Source organism: Sander lucioperca, chromosome 1 (assembly GCF_008315115.2).
Source record: "Sander lucioperca isolate FBNREF2018 chromosome 1, SLUC_FBN_1.2, whole genome shotgun sequence".
NCBI classification, from domain to species: Eukaryota; Metazoa; Chordata; class Actinopteri; order Perciformes; family Percidae; genus Sander; species Sander lucioperca.
In genome coordinates, this window is record NC_050173.1 from 33,860,205 (window position 1) to 33,880,192 (window position 19,988).

The 19,988-nt window shown below is 41.1% G+C and overlaps 1 protein-coding gene across 4 annotated transcripts; it reads right to left on the reverse strand.

Annotated features, from left to right (window-relative positions):
- Positions 1-1,485: 1,485 nt before the first annotated feature.
- On the reverse strand, positions 1,486-19,986 carry fbxw11a (F-box and WD repeat domain containing 11a). 4 transcript variants are annotated; one of them, XM_031303245.2, is made up of 14 exons: positions 19,808-19,959; positions 17,312-17,416; positions 14,090-14,158; positions 12,989-13,208; positions 12,298-12,484; positions 11,898-11,988; positions 11,103-11,240; positions 8,401-8,519; positions 4,898-5,147; positions 4,469-4,587; positions 4,115-4,225; positions 3,956-4,031; positions 2,967-3,131; positions 1,486-2,788 (listed from the first exon to the last, which is right to left on the reverse strand). In XM_031303245.2, the coding sequence occupies exons 1-13, from the start codon at positions 19,844-19,846 to the stop codon at positions 2,970-2,972; spliced, it is 1,686 nt and encodes a 561-aa protein (XP_031159105.1). In that variant the 5' UTR covers positions 19,847-19,959; the 3' UTR covers positions 1,486-2,788; positions 2,967-2,969. The 4 variants fall into 4 exon arrangements, with proteins under 4 accessions (XP_031159105.1, XP_031159104.1, XP_031159106.1 ...); XM_031303244.2 differs by having other exon boundaries at positions 3,953-4,031; positions 19,808-19,958; XM_031303246.2 differs by lacking the exon at positions 17,312-17,416 and having other exon boundaries at positions 3,953-4,031; positions 19,808-19,986.
- Between the last annotated feature and the right edge of the window lie 2 nt (positions 19,987-19,988).

Here is a 19,988-nt window from a genome sequence, read left to right on the forward strand (position 1 = left end):
GGTAGCGGAAACGAGCGCTACGGTGAGTTGTTCAAAACCTTCCTTTTTAGTAAACTCTGGGTACACAAACAATGTTGTTAATGCTCGAGTTCATGTGTAGAGCCCCTGGTGATACTTGGAGCAAAGTTTCATGTTGTGTATAGCATAAAAGTGCCCCTATTACTCCCATTCAAAAGGCCATTTGACCGAAAAACGAAAATACGGTACATCTTAAAAGTGGCACTTCCGTCCTAAATATGCTTTTAAACGAAAGTTTGACTCGGTTACATTCACAAAAACACCCTAGGTTGCATTTTGGCGAGAGTTATGCTTTAAGTGCAAACTGGCCTTATTTTACTATTTACAACTTTTGACTGTCAAAAAAAGGGGAATTCTAAACATTTGACAATGTTGAGGTCAACTTTCATTCATTTGTGCCAACATATATTTTTGTTACATATGTATTAGAAAAATTATAATTAAAAAAATGGTGTTCTTCTACTTATATTATATAGTATGTGTGTGATGGTACAAACATGATTTAAAACTACCTACTTAAGTGCTGCTATCCACATAAATTCTACAGTTGACAAGAGGCTTACATATACTTCTCACCCATAGAATATCCTTTACATTAAGCTGCAGCCAGCTACAGCAAGTTTGTGTATTGAGTTCCATTTTGAGAATCTTCACTGATGCAGTTTTAAACCTTTATGACATCATGAGTTATTTGCAAATGGTCTTATGACCTGACATCAGAAATCAGTGAGCCTGTATCCTGGTGATGTGATGCTAACGTATTGTATGTCGTACATGATGGCTGAGATGGTGATAAATAACAACTGTACACAGATTATCAAAAACCTGGATACTGTTAGAAGCATGTATACAGGGATATGGATAGCCAGGTTTTGCATGTTCTGTGTAAACATCAAGATTAAAACCAGGATGAGACTCAAAACTGGGATAGTAGTGCCCTACATAAAAGGAGTGTGTTTACACACCAACACACTCCGTTTTAAGTGGAGCGTGAGCGGTCTTTCTTGACCTTAGAAACAGTTTGAACCAAAACATAAAATAATCTTTACTCAAGGTCCACTTTACTAGTTTTTTTTCCACCAATCTTTCAACCTTCCACCTTTGTCCTCCCCAGCAGATTGAGTTTGTTCAGTAGAGTTGCTGTCTGTTGTGTCAACTGAGAAAACTCCACTCAGGAAGACCACAAAATGCTGTGATCTCCAGAAAAACCTAGTAACTGGATGTTGAGTTGGGTTATTTTGTTTTCAGAAAAAAAACATCATGAATTCCACACATTACAAATAAATATCTAAATTATTTGTCTTTAGGACACCGAGCCACTGACTGGTTCGTCCAAAAGAACACAAAAGACGTACAAAAGGAACAAACTACAGAGTGTGGTATCTACATGTCAGATAGAGAGGCAGCATAGCACAAATCCACCCACACATGCACACAGACAGGAACAGACAGACAATTAGACACTCATTCATGTTACAGTTGGCTCAACACTCCACCACTGTCAAGTACTTTATTCACAATAAGGTCATTTTCTTCTTTAAAAAATCATTTTTAATATACAACACAATTTTTGACAAGACAACTCCGTTTACAGCTAAATTTGAGCTCTTGAGTTCCAGCTTCTCTCATAACCAAAGCAAGCACGTTGATGATTGGGGGAGAGAAAGATGGAGTGAAAGGGACAGATGAAAAAGGGTCGAAGTTAGACGAAAGAATGAGGAAAAGACAGTAAGAGAGGGAAATAGAAAGAGGACTACGCTTAGTATGATTTTTGTACTAAGAACCAAAATACTCAAATAAAATGAGAAAATAACAGTAATAAAAAACAGTAAGAAAGTAAGAGTTAAAGAGAAAAAAAAAAGCAGAGGTGTACCGGGATGCTGTATCCAAGGCAACCTCACATGCATGTCTGTCTGTTTGACGCTTCTGCTCTGTTCTGCCGTTTCACAAGTCCACATACACAAACACACACTCACGCAAACTTGAGTGTGTGCGCGCCCCCATATTCCAAGTGAGTGTGCATCTCTGGGGGTTAGAGGGGGAGGGGGAGGCGAAGGGGGTGGAGAGAGAGACAGGGAGGAGTGTGAGGGAGTGAGAGGGAGCAGGGAAGCGGTCCCCGACACATTTCCCCCTCGTTCACTCCCTCCATCTCCCATCCTTCCCTCCTTTCCTAGAGCTGAGTAAAGAGTCTCTGTCTCCCGCATCACAGCTCCGGTCATCCTCTGTCCAACTGTGCCATTTTGTGTGTGTGTGTGTGTGTGTGTGTGTGTGTGTGTGTGTGTGTGTGAAATACATGTATAAATATATATCTATAAGAGGTTCCATATCTTTGGAAACCTGGGGTTGAAAACTGAGGGGCAGAAGCTGCTTTAAGTTTGTATCAAGGGGACAAAAAGGGAGCTTGTGACTTATATAAGATTAATACTGCCATTAGTGTACTTTACAAAACATAAATTAGTAGTAGAAGGTGAACTTCTTGGGAGAGTTGTGTTGGTTCTGTAGTAGGGAGTCCTCATCAGTGTTGACCTGTGTGTGCGTGTCTGTGTGTGCATGTCACAGTACTGGCAGGCAATGGGCACAAGCTCAAGAGTCTGTCAGAACGGGCAGGGAGGTGGAGGTGGCGGGGGCAGGGTGGGAGGTGGACAGAGAGATGACGAGGAGGAAAGAGAAGAGATGGGCTCCTTTCCATGATGGACGCAGCCATCATCCATCAGCCAATAAGCCCTGGGCTCCTCCAAGAAAGGGTACCGCACCCTTTGGATGGCACCACCTGGGGGGTAGAAAAGAGTCTGCAATCACACTTGGATCTGCTCAACAAGCATAAACATATTGACTGAATATGATTCTCCAACTATGCACACATACAGAGCCTCATGTGTGATGCAGACGAAACATTTTTACAAAAAAGGTCTCATCAGCCAAGTGTGAATGTGTGTGTGTCTTTGTACCTGCTATCTAGAAATGTAGGTGTAGGTGCGGGAGGGAGACCGTCCCTCTGACTGGCCATTGGTCGAGACGTTCAGGAAGTCCCAGATCAGAATGGTGTCGTCGTGAGAACTGCTGATGATCTGGAACTCATCGAACTGGAGACGGAACACGCGGCCAGAGTGCTCCTGAAAACACAATGAATTAAGAGATTATATTAACATACTATGCATACAGGCAGACAATGGGCTCTAAAAAACATGGACACGTGTGATGTCACCAACAAATTGCATGCATTGGTTGCAGGTTGAGCGACCAGTGTCGGAGATTGTTACATTTCATATTAGCAGCTAACTGTTTTGCAGCCGACTCTCAATGTTCAGTGCTGTTTGCAGCACCACATCCCATTCCAAGACATCACAACTAAAGTATTTAAGTTGGGGAAACGCTGCTTATATGAGAGTACATTTTGAAACCACCTTCGCAGTCCAACCTCAGATACCATATATGGAGGTGTTTTGTCCACCCCATTTAGATCAATGAGGGTAGAGGTAAACACTGGATACACCTTTCAGTATAATACAACATAATTCAACAGCAACAAGGCCAGTGATAAGAAACTTTAAATCCCAAACTCAAACAGTTTCAACAAAAACAAAACATTATATTCGTTGTGACGATGGTAGGGTTTACTGCAGGACTATTGAAAGCATTTATTTTAGCTAATTGTACCTAAAATTAGCAAATGAGTAGTCCTTTCTTTAATGGTCACAAAATGACCAACAAAATACACATTAGAAGAACTGAAATTAACTATCAGTGACAGTTATAACTATTGTGAAAAATAAAAATAAATGTTTTGTGTTGTGACAAAGAAGGTAGGAGTTTGAGTAGAGATTTTTTTTACATCTAGAGTGCTTTAAAGAAACTGCAGTTTAAGAAACTTGTGCATAAGATCCATCAGTCACTCATGTTTCAACTGTTAGACCTGTAAATCAAAAGGTCTCACCACTAGAGTGCGCAGACATAATGTGCTGGCGGGGGCTCGTGGGTCCAGGGCTGCCTGCAGGTCCCACACCTTGATCTTGCTGCAGAGAGAAACATGAGACGACACAGTGTCAGAAACAAAATGTGCCTCTGTGGCAAAGCTGTGTGTGCGTGCGAGACTGACCCGTCGTAGGCGCCGCTGACAATCCTTTTGTTGTCGAAGCGAATGCAGCGCACCAGCTCCTCGTGACCTTCCAGCACTCGCAAACATGCCCCGCACTCAATGTCCCATAACCTGGAGAAAGAGAAGCCTTAGTAAACACATGAGACAACATACACTGCAGTATTTTTTTTAAACAATGACATCTGAGTACAGGGTTCACAAGTGTTTTTGACCGACTGGTCAAAACTGTCAATCCTCTTAGTACATTTAGAAAATTGTCAAACAGTTTAGCTTGATGTGATTTTAACAATGTACATTGAATATAAAAACTACATAACATACAAACCATATACATCTTTAATCTCACACACGTACCGGATTGTGTTGTCAGATGAGCCGCTGACCACCAGACGATCTCTGTACTGTAGACAGGCAATGCCCCTCTTATGACCATTTAGAGTGCGCACAAACTCACAGGTGCTGGTGCTCCATACCTACAGGGGGGCAACACAAAAAGCTTTGTGAAACAATGGCCTGGATTTATTCAGATGCGTACAGCTAACCAAAACATCCACTTTGAAACCACGTGGTGGGTTTGAAACTATAGAACAAGTCTGACATTTCTAGTTTCATTTAAAATGTCTTAGCCTTTATAATTCACAGTATAGTCTGTTCAACTATCATAAAAGAAATCCATGCGTGTGCTCCAAACTTTTGCTATACAAATAACATTTCATTAAACCCTACCCTGCAGCAACAATCAGAAAAATGTTTCCCAGGAACCACCTCTTCGTCTCTCGTTACCTTGATGGTGCGGTCCCCTGAGGCGGACACGATGTACTTGTCGTCAAAATCGACCACGTTGACAGCAGCCCGGTGTCCCACAAGGACACGGCGTAGGCTGATGTCAGTAGGAGAGGCCATGTCCCAGACGGCAATTGAACGGTCCTTGGAGCAGGTGACCATCAGGCCGTTGGCGAAGCGCAGGTGAAGAACTGCCTCGTTGTGGTGGATCAGTGTGTTCAGTACTTCACCCGTCGTCACCTCCCACACCCTACAGAGGATGGAGGAAGAGAAAAAAGAAGGACGGAGGAAGAGAAAATAGAAGTAGGGAGAAATGAGATGGTGGCCAAATGATAAAGGCAAAGGTGACAGAGAGAGGAAAAGAAAAGGCAGGAAAGGAAAATGGGCATGTGGAATGGGAGGGGAGGGGTGTGAGACAAAGGGAACAAATGACAAAGGGGTGAGAAAAGTGGAAAATGATAGGAGGAAGGGGTGAGTAGGAAAGAAAATGAGATGGCAGCGGAAAGAGTGGTCAAAATGAAAGAAGAGAAGGTTGAAGATGGAGAACGGAAAATAAATGTAATGGGAGAGAAGGAAAAGGGGAAACAATGGAGACAGGAGAGAGAATTATATTTATTAGTTTTACAATGGAGAGTAACTCAGAGTTCACAACTACTGTATGAAACACACACACACACACACGAGAGGGGCGGCTGTGAAGAACATGTTACTGAATTGCATCGCTGGGCATTGAGAGTCAAACGCAGAACACACTGGAAAAGCTGACAACCAAACCTACCAAACAAAGTGCCTGTCAAGCTGTTGCTAGGGAAGTGAAGTCATATTTTCCTTGGATACTGCACAACAAGTACAACTGAAGTGTGAAGTAATAAGATAATTAATGTTGAGCTTCTGTGTGCAGTAGCCAACCAAGTACACACACACACACACACACACACACACCTATCTCTAGTAATGATAGTAAATCTAACTCATAAAACGTCAACATTTATATTTCCCTTGCCAGACTGAGCAGCAGCTGTAGGTTGGGTAAACTGGGGACAGCAGTAGGTATTTTGGTCATGACTGGGCGGATTATAAGCATACAGTATGTGAAATGATAGACAGTGGCGTTTTTCCATTACATGGTACCTGCTTGACTCGACTCTACACTACTCGACTCTACTTTTTTGGTTTTCAATTATGAAAAAAAGTCCCTGGTACCTGCCAACAGGTACTTTTTTAGTATCACCTCCGTCGAGGTTCCAAGCGAGCTGAGGCGATACCAAAAGGTGACGTAAAAACCTGCAGACTACTGATTGGTCGGAGAGAATCGTCACTAATCACTGCGTCATCATTGCTAGCGACAGACGGGGGTGTCCTGAACAAACCCGCCATTTTTAAATTGTTTAGCCAGCTGTGGTTTTTTTTGCTGCCTCCAGCTTCTTTTGAAACTAAATTTGTCTTCTGGCTGTGGCCACATGCCGAGAGTCAGTGTGTCGCGTCAGGTCACGGCAGTTTCCTGCAGCGTCGCTATGACAACCAGCCACGCTTGCCTCACGCATGAGGCGGTACTAAAATCTGCAATGGAAAATGGAGGACAGGGCACCGCGGCTGAGTCGAGCTGAGCAGAGCTGGTACTAGCAGTGGTTAAGCGCCATAGGTCTACAGCCATAGTACTATACTTTGAGAGCATTGCAGGGCATAACAACCTTGGTGCAATATGGTTAGGAACGCACATTTTATATTGTTAATCAACTGATGTAAAAATTAATTTTCTACATTTAATATTAATTTATAATTAAAATCAACTGCACTTAACCTGTGTTTTAATTAACCGGGTTTGTTGAATACTCCATTGTGATTGTTCGATTACGGCATTCTACGGTCTGTTATTTCTGCAGACCGTTGCTATGGACGCAGTTCTAATCATAGACTCTCGAGGACTATTTTTATATTAGTAAAATCATTTTTAAATCAATATTTTGTGTCAAATGATTGGTTCCTTCAGTATGTAGCCGTGTAATAAGCGGGATAATGTAGAGCCTGCGGGTCATTATTGCAAATTGAACTTCTAATTCGCAATAATGAGCAGCTCGCTCTACGTTACATAGCAGAGGTGTATTTTGCATCAGATATTTGTATAAGGCTTTGAAGCGATAAAACACCGTTTCAGGTGATAAGAAAACACGTTGTCTCCTCATTCAAACGGTACAGTATGTAGTTTTGTACATTTTGCTCTGTGGATGAACTATTCATTATATTCAACAGATGCACTCCACTTGACTGAACAAACTGACCAAATCAAAAACTGAATAGCTACTACTGAATAGCGAAAGTGTGATCATGGCTTCTAAAAGTACATCTTTCAGTCAAGTGACTATTCTGTCATATAAATAACAATACTGCATAACATATCATCCAATAGTTGTAAAATGCAAGTAACAGCCATGTTGATTGCCCAAGTAAAGAGATGCTGTATGTTCAATTTATTAGCCAAACTATAGTTAAAGCTGCATATTTGTACAATTGTTGGGATGAATGTATTTAAATAGAAATAGTGGCTATGGAGCCAGATTGCTCTCCTTTGGCTGTAACCGCTAAATGTAGTAAAGTGAGAAAGTTGATTAGTTAAAGACTTTAGCTACTTTAAAAGTCAGTGCAGTCAGTCAGTCAGTCTATTCACTAAGAGCAGGGATGCAGCTTTTGGCTAAAACCAGTTCTTATTTACAAAGTTAAGCCATTTTTTTTACATTACATTACATGTCATTTAGCTGACTCTTTTATCGAAAGCGACTTACAATTGCTACATATGTCAAATGTCGCACCCCTCTGGAGCAACAATGGGTTAAGTGTCTTGCTCAGGGACACATTTGTTGATGTATCGTAGTGGGAATTGACCCCAGATCTCCCACACCAAAGGCATGTGTCATATCCACTGCGCCATCACCACCGATGTGTATGAAATGGTATCATTTAAGTATATCCTTGTGTATGACGCCCAAGCTCTAGTTTATAAAATCAACTATTCTGCTTTTGTACACTTTCGTACATCAAACAACCGTCTCATGTACTTGTGGCACCAATGCCTTCAACACTGATGTTGGTGTCAACTTGTATTTACAGCCTAAGTGAGTAATCAATTCAAAAAGAAATATAGAGATGCTGTTAGCTGCTAGTTTTGACTTATAACCTGACTGTTATACAGATTTTAGCATAGTATCTATTATTGCCCATTTACTATTTATGTCATTATGTTGCAAAAATTAACCAAGGATGTACCGTGTGTTCAAAACTAAAAATAGGTTAATAAAGATAAATAGATATATGATATAGATAAATAACTGACATCTGACCCAAGCATAGTTGGGCAGTAAATCCTCTTAAGTCCTCCAAACATCCAGCCTGATTAACACGGAGTAACAGTGTTACTTCATTTAAATATTTTTTTATCTTGCTGACACTACTCACTGGTCTTCTCCAAAATACAGTGTGTTCCTTCTGTAACAAGATGTGTGTCGTACCTGACAGTTGAGTCAGAAGACCCGGTGACGATGACCCTCTCATCATACTGCAGACACAACACTGATCCTGTGTGACCAGTCAGTATCTTCAGACACTCCAGAGACTGCTTATCCCAGATCTATCAGGAGAAAGGACAGGAGTAGAGGAAGATAGAGAAGGACACAGAGAAAGAGGAGAAATAAGTTTTGTTTTTAAATTTGGCTCATGCTAAGAATGGCCGATTCTCACATCAGTGTTCATGGCCCATTTCCCCACTGCTGTGCCATGCTCTACATGTGTACGTAAGAGCCATTCAGCTTTTCCCTGGTGTGCTTTAGCCTCCTCCAGAACAATAAGAAGACAAATCCGCTCTTCTCCTGCCTCCATCCTCCCCTCCTCTTCATCTTCTCCTCTTCTCCCAGGCCAGACAGATAAGTGGAACACGCAACATGTTTGGAGCTGAGCCCTTTTATCCTATATTCACTTGTGTTCTGTCTCAGTGTCTGCTGGATTAGCTCAGCGCCATAGACAATAAGATGATAAGCCATACTGAGCCAGAAGAAAAGATTTGATTCATAAATTAAATACACAAACCCAGGTAGGCAGAAAACAACCACAAAGCCAAGATAGCCCTAACTACTGTAGCCGAGGCAAGTGTAAGAAAATAAAAACACGCATGCTCCGTAATCTGAACCAGTGTGAACCAAGAAAAGCCCAACTTAAATTCACTCAGTCTTTTGTGAAGAGGCAACTCAATAAAATAGCTTACACTATGCCAACAACAAAAACTAGAGCCGTGAAGTGTAGATTTGTGCCTGATTGCACGCCTGGCTGTTCATAACAGCCACGTCACGCATTTCCCCGCGTCGGTCCGTGTGCCTGATCGCGTCTCGATGTAGACACAGCTGAGAAGTCAAGACAGCCAAAATCACCGTAAACTTGGGTGTTTTGAAATTTATTTCATTTTGTAAAGTATCCGGCTGCACTGTGGCCTTACTGTATGTGATAATGTGCCTGGCTTGACACATTTGCTCGCGGAAGAAATAGAGGAGACGCCGTAACGATTGCTGCAGTGCACGGGACAGGTAATGCTGATCAAAGAAAAGGTTGAGACTAGAGCTGGGTGATATGACGATATACATCGTCAAAATGATATACAAATGGCCTAACTGCGCAACAGCAATATTTATGGCATTTGGGCAACACTTTATTTTCTGATTCTTGCATGTTATGTTTATTTTGCAGTAAAAGTAACCAATGCTCGATTCAATATTCGATACCGCATGTTTAAAACGTTACAATCTTTGTTAATTGTACATTTGATAGTATCGAAAGTATCGACGCTATAAAAAAAAAAAAAGATCTACATTCAGATTTTCAACCCAAGGCTGCACAGATTATATCAACTGGTCCTCAACATGTGGCTGTTACTGCATTCCCTCCAGCCACGAACCACCACATGACTGGAGGCACAAGCTGATTCTGTACCAGCAGGTTGATCATAAAAAAAATATCTTATATATCTTTTGTGTCCCTAGGAAATTTTCTTTTTGGTATTGAAAGAGCTATTGAGTATCAAGTGTTTTTTTGTGTAAGTGACTGATGGGAACAACAATCTATGAAATTGGTCCAGTATTAAGCGAGAACACTGAGCCAGCAGCCGCAATGCTGCAATGTAATCCTATAAGGCAAATGTGCATCGGCAGTTTTGTCCGCTTGAAGTGCTGTTTTTGCCACTGACAGGCTCAGATTGTTATTATAAGTGTCTGACAACATTATGGGAAGGATCCCTACAGATAAAGGCCTTTTTAACCTATTTAATACCTTTTTGTTTAACCAGAAACAGCTCTGAGATCGCTAGTGCTAAACCCACCAGACTGCCTGTCAATGGCAAAACAAACACTTTTGTGAACGTAAATTGAAGGTGCGCAATTGGCCCATAACTTACATTGTAGCTTGTTTGGCTAACTACTGACAGCAGCAGTCTTGCTTAATACTGGACCAATGTCAAAAATTGTTGTTCCCATCAGTCAAAAAAACAAAACAAAAAATCAAAGTTACCCTTTAATATACTATTTATTATTTGAATTACCAGAAAACATGCTATATCATGATATACAGGTATATCTCTAGAGATGACCTATATCAAGATAGAAGATGTTGGCCATATAGCCCAGCCCTAGTTGAGACTACTCTGCTCTTCAAAAAAGATGGGTGGGGATATATTTTGTACAGTGAATGCAGTTATCATTAACGTGTGAGAAATGTGGAAAGATGCGGTATAATGGCCAAAGAAGCAATAACAACTAACCTCACTCACTACTTTGCAAGCAACTGGTCCTGATGAGGGTTTCCCGCTCTGCTGCTTTGCTGTTGTACAGAACAGGTGCTACCAGCTTAACTTTTCTAGGCAATGAGTTTTTGTTTCCAGGAGCTGTCAGTGCATTGCCTGTTCATATATGGTCCACTTAGACAATGATGACAGGGGTGATTCGACATTAGAACATAAGGAAATTATACCTGACATAATAAACCAAAACAGCCTTTTATCAATTTTTAAATCAAAGTACCTGCTAACATGTCAACTACACAGATCTGAGGCAGTTTTGGACCAGAACGTTTAGAAAAAAAGCCAATGTGTGGACGGGCACAGTGGTAAAGACAACAATAAAGTGGGCCAAGCTAAATCACAGACTGTCCTAGATGTTCAATACACACGTACCTTGATAGAATTGTCCCTAAGGCCACTGATGATCTTGTCGTCGTCGTACTGGAGACAGTAAACCCCTTTGCTATTTTCTGAGCGACACTGAATCCTCTGCAAGTTGTGTCTGCCACATCGCCAATTTGCCTCAATAGTCTGGAGAAAAGAGGGAGAAACGATGAGAAACACAAACACAGAAAGCAACAATAGAGAAAGAGAAGCACTGTAGTTGAACAGAAAGAGAAGATGGAGGCAAATATGTGATGTAATGTTATTAGAGGGGACAGTAAAAGATGTGATCTGTTCATGAGATTATCACGCAATTAGAATAAGACTCAACGTTAACAATTAGTTGTAATCAACATTTTCTATGTGTGAATGAAGCAACATTTTCAGACCATTCTGTGTAAAAAAAAAAAAAAAGAAGCTGCTTCAAAGTATGAATACATTTGCTATATATTAAAACACTATTAGATAAACCAATGGGATATGTAGTCAAATTAGACTTTTCCCACCTGTTTTAAGGTCAATAAAAAAAAAAAAAAACACGTGTTGGTCAGTCATGCATATACTCTGAAAAAAATACATTATTTTTGTTTTTTATAGTTTCAAATGAGTCCATTTGAACCGATTCATGTTTTATAGAGTTTTAGCTACAATAATACATTCCCTGTAGCCAGCAAAGGGATTTTTAACAACGAAGGAAAAAATAATCTGATGCAATAATGAAAGCTGCTCTTTTTATTGAAGTCAATTCCTGAAGTCTACAAAACGTATTCAGTTAATACTGACATCCATTTCACTGTCTCTTACCTCTATGTCTTGGATGATCTTAGGATAAAGGGAGTGATAGTAGGAGTTGGGTGGGACTTCTGACGTGCGGTTCTTGAACAGATATTTCTCCCTGGGGGAAAAAAATATAAGAATGACAGCTGCTTTGTATCCACTAGGATTTCCTTGCATCTACAATAGACACTCAAGACCAACCAAGTATAACCTTACTTTCTCCTTCTCTTACTTTCCTTTATCCTAAATTAAATGCCAAAAACTGAAGACTAACAAGCACACTGAAAACAAATAGTTTACCTATATCCTCAGATAGCATCCTCTTAATTTCTGCCAGAGCGTCGGCCATTTTTAGATCTTAATGTAAAACCAAAGTAGGATAGCTAACCCTGTATGTGTGTGTAAATGGATCTATGTCCATTCTTACCACTGGTGTCTCTCAGACAGGCCTTTCCAGAGCGGGTCAGTGCGGACCATGCGTTCGATGAGCTTCTTCCACAGCATACCCTCAGAGATGACCCTCTGCCACTCCTTACACACCAGCTCTGCCGAACACAGCGAGCGTGCATCCAGGAAAGACAGGATGTTCTCCGCTATGTGATCCAAGCCTTGGGCTAAAAGGGAGAAAGAGAAGAGGCTGAGTGAGTGTTTGCAAAACGAAAATGATTTTCTCTGGTCAGTTTATCTGTGCCTGGGGTTCATTATTTTCAAAAGTAATCCTTGTTTATTGGTATTTATTTCAAATATTAAAAAATGCCTTAAAAAAAAAAAAAAAAAAAAAAAACAAACTTAGGTGAAAGTTTAAGGAAAACCTTTTGTAGTGCAAACTTATACAAAAACAAAAGTTATATTTTTGTTGATGTGTTCAGAAGGTCTCATTTACTCTAAACTACAATGGTCGTCCTTATCTAGCAAAAAAATACTTTTGGACATAAATCAAAATCACTTTGAAATAATTTCTTTTTCAAATAAAATTTAGCATTTTTAAGGGAAATCTGTAAAAAAATGAAATGCTGCTTATGTGTGCCTAACTGTCCAGTTACCCTGCGGTCAGGGGAGATGGGGGCTCACACTGGAGTGGTTGCTACTAAACGTTGCATTTATATCTGGAGTTGTACCTGGCAGCGCAGTGATGAAGTCCCTCTGCAGCATGGGTTTGAGGTAGGAGTTGATGTGGCCGTGCTGGTAGTGGCACATACGGGAGATCAGGCGCTCGACAAACTCCACCTGGTCGGCCTCCGACCACTGGTCAAACAGGGCGATGCAGTGTTCCTTCTCCTTCTCATAGTTCCCCTCTGACGGACGCTTGCGGGACCCCACAACAGGACCATTACTAAGCTGTAAATTTTGAAAACATACCATTTGAATTCAAATCTAGTTATTACAGTAACAAACACAATTTCCCCTCAATTACTCTAAAGTCTTTTTTCCCCATCCTTCTAAAGCCCAGTTCAGACCAAAGATTTGCGACCAGACAAAACCGTTTTAGAATTTCGCAGCGGTCTGAACTGGCCCGTCTCAGCTCGACTCGCCTGCGACTCAGCTGGTGAAGTTGCAGAGGCTGGTTTTAGAACGTAAGGGACGTCCCCTGTTTTAACAGCCAATAGAGAAGTCAGCTTGTAAAGTCAGCTACAAACTACAGAAATAAAATGATCCATAATCCATTTTATTTCTATGTTAAAAACTGTTAACTGGTTGAAATGGCAGCTAGACGGAGGCTTAACATGCGCCCGCAAGCACGTACGGTCGAGCAAGCTACTGTAGAGAGTGACTGAAGAGAGGGAGCGCCTAGGACAAAGTCGTGAATCAGAGAAATAAAACGCGTTTTTCGCCGATTCATCTGTCATCAATGTAACTGTAACAAGCATCTCACTATCACTAACGTTATCGACATTCATATTTAGACGCAACAAATGATCTATTCAGCTACAAAAAGCCTGGAAGTTAGAATGGAAGTACTAAGACTTGTTGCTATGGAGAGGATACACATTGCATTGGTGTGAACTGGCAGGTTTTAGAACGCTGCAGACTGGTGCGTTGCAAGTAGTTGCAAGTTTCAACTCGTCTCGTCGCAAATCTTTGGTTTTAACTGGAATAAAAGAAGATATAAGTCTGTGAAGAGGATCAAGAGGAGTCGCTTATTGTTGCAGAATGAACCAAGTTAAACATCAACATTCATTGCTAAGGGGTTAAAGCTCGTTACAGATACACAAACACACCTTGAGAACTGTGTTCTTCTTTGGCGACAGATCGTCCACGAGGTTCTGTGACTCCATCCCTGATGTGTTCTGTAAAAAAAAGAAGACAAAGAGAAGGTGTGCATTAGTGTTTTATTCTTTTTGTATCTGTGTTAAAGGCACTGTGGGAGCCAGGAGCCAAGGAAGGGTAACCATCATGACACCCGTGCGCGCGCGCACACACACACACACACACACACACACACACACACACACACACACACACACACACACACACACACACACACACACACACACACACACACACACACACACACACACAAAAAAACAGTGTTGCAACAAAAGGAATCTATTCGCTTGCTTGTCTGTGATCTGGGCTAAGTAGTCTGGACAGGAAATTAAACTGCAGCATCTTGGGTATGTCACTGGCAGCAGCTCAGACGTGACTTTAATGAAACTAAAATCAAATAGTAAAGCATATAGACAGGATAGAAAAAAATAACTGGGAGGTAACCAGATCCCACTCATTGTATCATGACTTAATTCTAGGAGTGTGACGAGACAACATTTTAACACTACAGTATTTTAAAGAAAACTTAGATGATGAAATATTTTTATTCAATCAAGTCACAAAACGAAAAATGAGCACTGTGAAAGGTTTTGCCACAAACTCAGATGGCTTCTCTCCTGTATAACTAACCTCTTCAGACCTAATAACTAAGGCGTCCCCCTCTCCTCCCTAACCCATTAATTAAAAAAATATTAATTTCTTAGCCTTACACTTTTATTCTTGTATTTGTATCTTATTCTTTTTTTAGCCTGTTTTATTATCCTAACAGTTTTTAATTGCTCTTTAATGTTTTATGTAAAGCACTTTAAATTGCCTTGTTGCTGAAAGGTGCTATATAAATAAAGTTCTCTCGGCTTCCCCTACAACCTCAGCCTGTCAGTCTGTCACCAGGGCATATGAATGTTTTTGTCTTGTGCCTGTCAGTCAGTCACCAGGGCAATAGAGAACACCTGTCTGTCTCATAAGTAAACATTAACTGCACGGCGATCTCACTATTATATTATATTGCAGTAAACGATGTCTGCGTGAAGTTTTGAAAAGTGTAACCACACCGTGACTCACTGTGACTTTAAAAAACTGCAGAGGCAAATGTAACTTTCGCTCCATCTGTGTGTGTGTGTGTGTGTGTGTGTGTGTGTTGGAGCTGAGCCCCGCTCTCTGTGAAAGATGCAGAGAGGACAGAGAAGCTCTCGCTTATGCGCTCTCATGTACCAAAATTTGGCACTGATTGAGTTAACGCGAATTTGTCCTCGTAGTACCGACGTAATTCTGCACTTTTGTAGGCCAACTGAGATCGCGAGACAACTTTTAACCTCAACGAGAAATATCGTAACGTTTTAATCTCTTCACACCTCCACTTAAGTCTCTTACAAAGTGCATTGCAAATAAGCTACAGAGACTTGAGTCATTTTACAAAGTTATAAAAGTTATGGCCCAAATCACTTGACTGTAAAAGGCTGAGAGGCTGACCATTTAGTCTGGCTCTTAACACTTAAATCATGAAATATAATAATAATAATAATAATAATAATAATAATAATAATAATAATAATAATAATAATAAGAAGAAGAAGAAGAAGAAGAAGAAGAAGAAGAAGAAGAAGAAGAAGAAGAAGAAGAAGAAGAACTTCTAAATAAATGGCAAATAGCAGGTTCATTATAGCATATACACTTCTTTGGGAGTCATGGACAGTCAGGCAGCAATATTATAATCTTTCATACAAACCCAACATGGAGTCCTTCATGTTTTAGTTGTGACTAAAGATACACTGGACTATTGATGTCAGGAGACCACCTTGAACCAACATGTTTGCACACTGTAAAATCAACATTTTCATCAAACGAGCTTATTCCTGAATTATGGAGACTCTTTAAAAAGGATACGCTGCAAACTCTCCAGAAATGAGCAGGAACAGCACAACTACATATGAAACACACCAAAACGGGACTATTGCACCAGTGCTATTATTTGCAGGTTCACTCCTAAGTTTAGATTTCCCCCCCCCAAAAAACTATGTATATTCCCTGTTTGCAGATATGTTAAAACTAATTTGGTGAAATGAGACACACAAGACCTTTTAGCTGGGAGAGGGTCAATGCTATTGCATATCTGTGTAGGTGATGACTGAGCCGAGGTCAGTCTTTGAAAACAGCTATGTTGGCGAAAAAGCTAGAATAGAGGTCTGTCTGTCTATTTATTTGAATAGCCTATCTGTTGGTGCTTCTCCAGAGGTGGAAGAGTTGCCATTGATGGGCAGAACCTGGGGCATATCTTAAAAAAAAAAAAAATTACATCTAATTATATAGATATTCTTTTCTCAGTAAAACCCAGAACCCCTGAAGAGCTGTTCCAGGTTTTGCTCAGTACAGTTATCCATATAACTTGGTGATGTAGCTACATGTGGAGAGCAATACCACCAAAAACATATCAGTGGTTGGCATTAACACAACCACACAAACAAAGAGACAAACGGCCAGGTACCAAGACCAAAGCAGACAGGACAAGAAGCCAGAATGGGCTTGCTGGTGTTGATGACCATGCAGAGCAGAAGAAGAGAAAAGAAGGATAAATAAAAACAGACAGACCAGGTTTGGCCAGGCAGAAAGGCAAGCAAGCATGTAGCCTTTCAGAGCTTGAAGGAAGACCCCCCACCTCGACCCTCACACCTCCAGGTAGAAGGGGAGAAAACATTACTCCTTAGTGCGGGGTTATTCTCTGGTACCCCCTCCATCCTTCCTCTACTCACACCAAATTACTTAAAAATATAGTCTACTATTCAAACTGATTGTAAAAAATTCCACTTTTCCTTATATGGCACAATCACTGTTTGACTTTTTAAGTGTTCTGGGGCCTAATTTAGATGCAAGAACTGTGATTTGACATGATTATAAGGAAGTCAAACACAGTTTATGAAGCTACAATTCTGTGTCAAGCAGAGAGTTTGAGGACGCACCAGTGAAGAACCTGAGAGCAGTGTGCTTCCAACAGGGAGGAAAGGACAACAAAGGTGAGGAGGTAGGAGGGTGACGGGGTGAGTGGGTGCTGTCTGCACCAAGGTGGTAATGGTAGTCATGTGGAGGGGGCGAAGAAAAGTAAAGGGTGAGAAGATGGAAAGGGAGGAAGGGAAGGGAGAGGAGGAGGAGCAGCAGAATTAAGAGGAGAGAGGCAGAACCTGGTTGTGAGCCCGGGTGGAGGGGATGCTCTGCAGGCACCTGAGTGCACACAAACTCTCAGCCACCGAGGAGCAGCCCAGCCAGAGAGAGCGAGGCACAGAGCACTGTGTGAAAGAGAGAGAGGAAGGGAGGACGGGAGGAGGAGAACGAAGTGGACAGGGTGAGGGAGGAAGAGAAAGGGAAGAGCGAGACCAGAGATGGGAAGTAAAGGAAAAGAGGAAGGGGGGTTGATGAGGGAAGGTGGGAGGAGGAAACCAAAGGAGATGAGTGAATGGATGGATCAATGAATGGACAGATGGATGGAAGTGGGGAGGAGTTGGTGAGAAACAGGACAGGTGGTGTGAAAAAGTGTTAAAGTATAAAAATTATGAAAAAAAAAAAAAAAAAAAAGGGTTAATTGAGAGGAGGTGGGTGTGTAACCACCAAAGGTGAGGAGAAGAACAGGGGAGGAGGTGGGGGATAGTGAGGGGAAAAACCAGTATTAGAGCTAGACACACATTGGCACAGTGAGCGCAGGAACACACTCTTTCACACACAAGATACAGACTAATAAACATACACACAGAAGCATTATTAGACACAAACTGGGCAGGGATAGGTGGAAGAGAGGGAGGGGAAATGGGAGTAATTGTCAGTTATTGTCACTCTTTTTGACAGAAACCCCACCCACTGTTCTGTCATCCCCACTATCATGAGTGGTGAATAACACTGGGACAATAAATAAAATCAAAATAAACACAAAGACACAACCCACACAAAATTAAAAATGTTTTGTAGGTCTGCAAGGTTCCCAAACCCTGCACAAATGTATATTTCCTCCATTTTAATATGTGTAATCATTCTTCAGTGAGAGGAAATAGATACACTGTATAAATCAATTAAGTCAATTGGCTACATGCAGTATGGGCTTGTTAGATAAATTACTTTTTATACTAATCTCTATTCATTCTTATTCTGTAGTAAGTATGGGTACATTTCTGTTTTCAGTCTTTCTATTTATTTATTGTAACTTAGAGACCAAAATAAAGATGAAACAACCAATGGAAGATTTGTAAAGCAATGTATCTAAAGTATTACATTGTAATAATTAGTCTGTCTTCACTGTGATTTTAATTGCTGTTTAAATTTAATGAACTTTTAAACACCTTCCTAAAGTCTGGCGAGTGTGTAATATAGTGGCTTTCTCCATTACTAATTTGGCACTTTAGTGCTATCTTATTTCTCTCAACGATGGTTATTCACGGTCTGTAAACATCTGTAGTAATTGTGGATACGACCCCCGAACTGCTCCCTCAGCCTGTGTCCCACAGGAAACGTACGGTCCATATAACGTTATCTACGAAACAACCTAAGATGCTAGGCCTAACTTTCTATGTCAATAGCAAGTGTGACAATACAAATGATTTGTTTGTTAGAGAAACAGAGGGTTTTGCGGTATTTCAGATATGGAGTAGGAGTTACGATACCTCCAAACGAATGGAAAGCCTACCAGTGTGTAAGTTAATTGACAAAACACGTTTGTGTTTTATCTTATTGGCGTATTCCTTGAGACCACTTTGACCCCTGTAATGTTAATGTTAGCTAATACGAAGCTAACCATAGCCTAGCTGGCTAGCTAGCTTCCCAAGATAGCTAGCGAATCATTTCACAAGAAAACGATGTTACGTGTAGACCAAATCTAACCGCCTATAGAGGAAAGCGATATTATAATGACAGTTCATGTTTCTGGTTAACAAAAGAGATTTTACCGCCCTGATCAATTGACTGTTTTGATATGGTAATGTCTGTCAAAGTATCCCCAGCATTTCTAGCATGCTAGCTAGCTATTAAGCTAATTGCTACCTCGCTAATCGTGGTAACGCTAACGTTATGTGAATGAAAAAGCAATACACTTCCTTCTACGCACTTTGGAAATATAAACAGAGAACCAGCACATAGTTAAGATTTTAGCAACATCCCGTTGTATTATGAAACCTATTTGACTGTTCCACATATCTATTATCATGTGGGTTGTCTCAATATAAACTACATAATATAACATAGCCGTAAATTGACGTGGTTCATCGCCTTCTAGCCTGCGTTAGCTGGCTGGCTAAGTATCAGACAGGGCCCAGTTAAAGTGGCGCAGCGTCACCGCAGTGAACGCTACCCCGAGAATCCTCGGCTGTCTTCGGCCGACGACTGAACATCAACATTTAAATTTCCCTGCTGATCACCAGTTTTATCCAAAACAAAATATGTTTTACATTTATCAGATGTTGAAGTCCAGGTCTTGGTTATTAATCCGACTAGTGTGCGGAGCATTCTTAGCAAAATGTATCGATAATTTCAGGCCCTCCCTCTGTTTTCTGGTCACCCCTCCTTTCTCCTCCACCTCTCTGAAAAGCCGCTTCAGCCCATTCCTGCCGTCGAATCGAGCCTCGGCGGTTCCACCAATATGAGAGTGATACTGAACACTTCGAATGTTCAGGATGCCATAATGAAACGAATCTTACCATCAGTTCCAACGTTTTGTCCTCCATCTCCGGCTCCATGTTGACGATCCCCCCCGAAACTCGCTCTGAAAATGGAAACCCAGCCCTGCGTCGGCGGCCCGCAAATGCAGAGACGTCATTCACTTCGCTCAACCACACAGCTTTGGTAGGGCAGTGTCAAAGGGGTGGGTGGAGGGATGGT

Excerpts from the sequence above, each read along its gene's own strand:
- fbxw11a (XM_031303244.2), bottom strand. The coding sequence starts at position 19,846 with ATGGAGCCGGAGATGGAGGACAAAACGTTGGAACTGATG. Across the intron at positions 11,241-11,897 it reads AGATCATCCAAGACATAGAG|ACTATTGAGGCAAATTGGCG; the intron begins GTAAGAGACAGT and ends TCTTTTCTCCAG. Across the intron at positions 4,588-4,897 it reads CAGGGGACCGCACCATCAAG|GTATGGAGCACCAGCACCTG; the intron begins GTAACGAGAGAC and ends GCCCCCCTGTAG.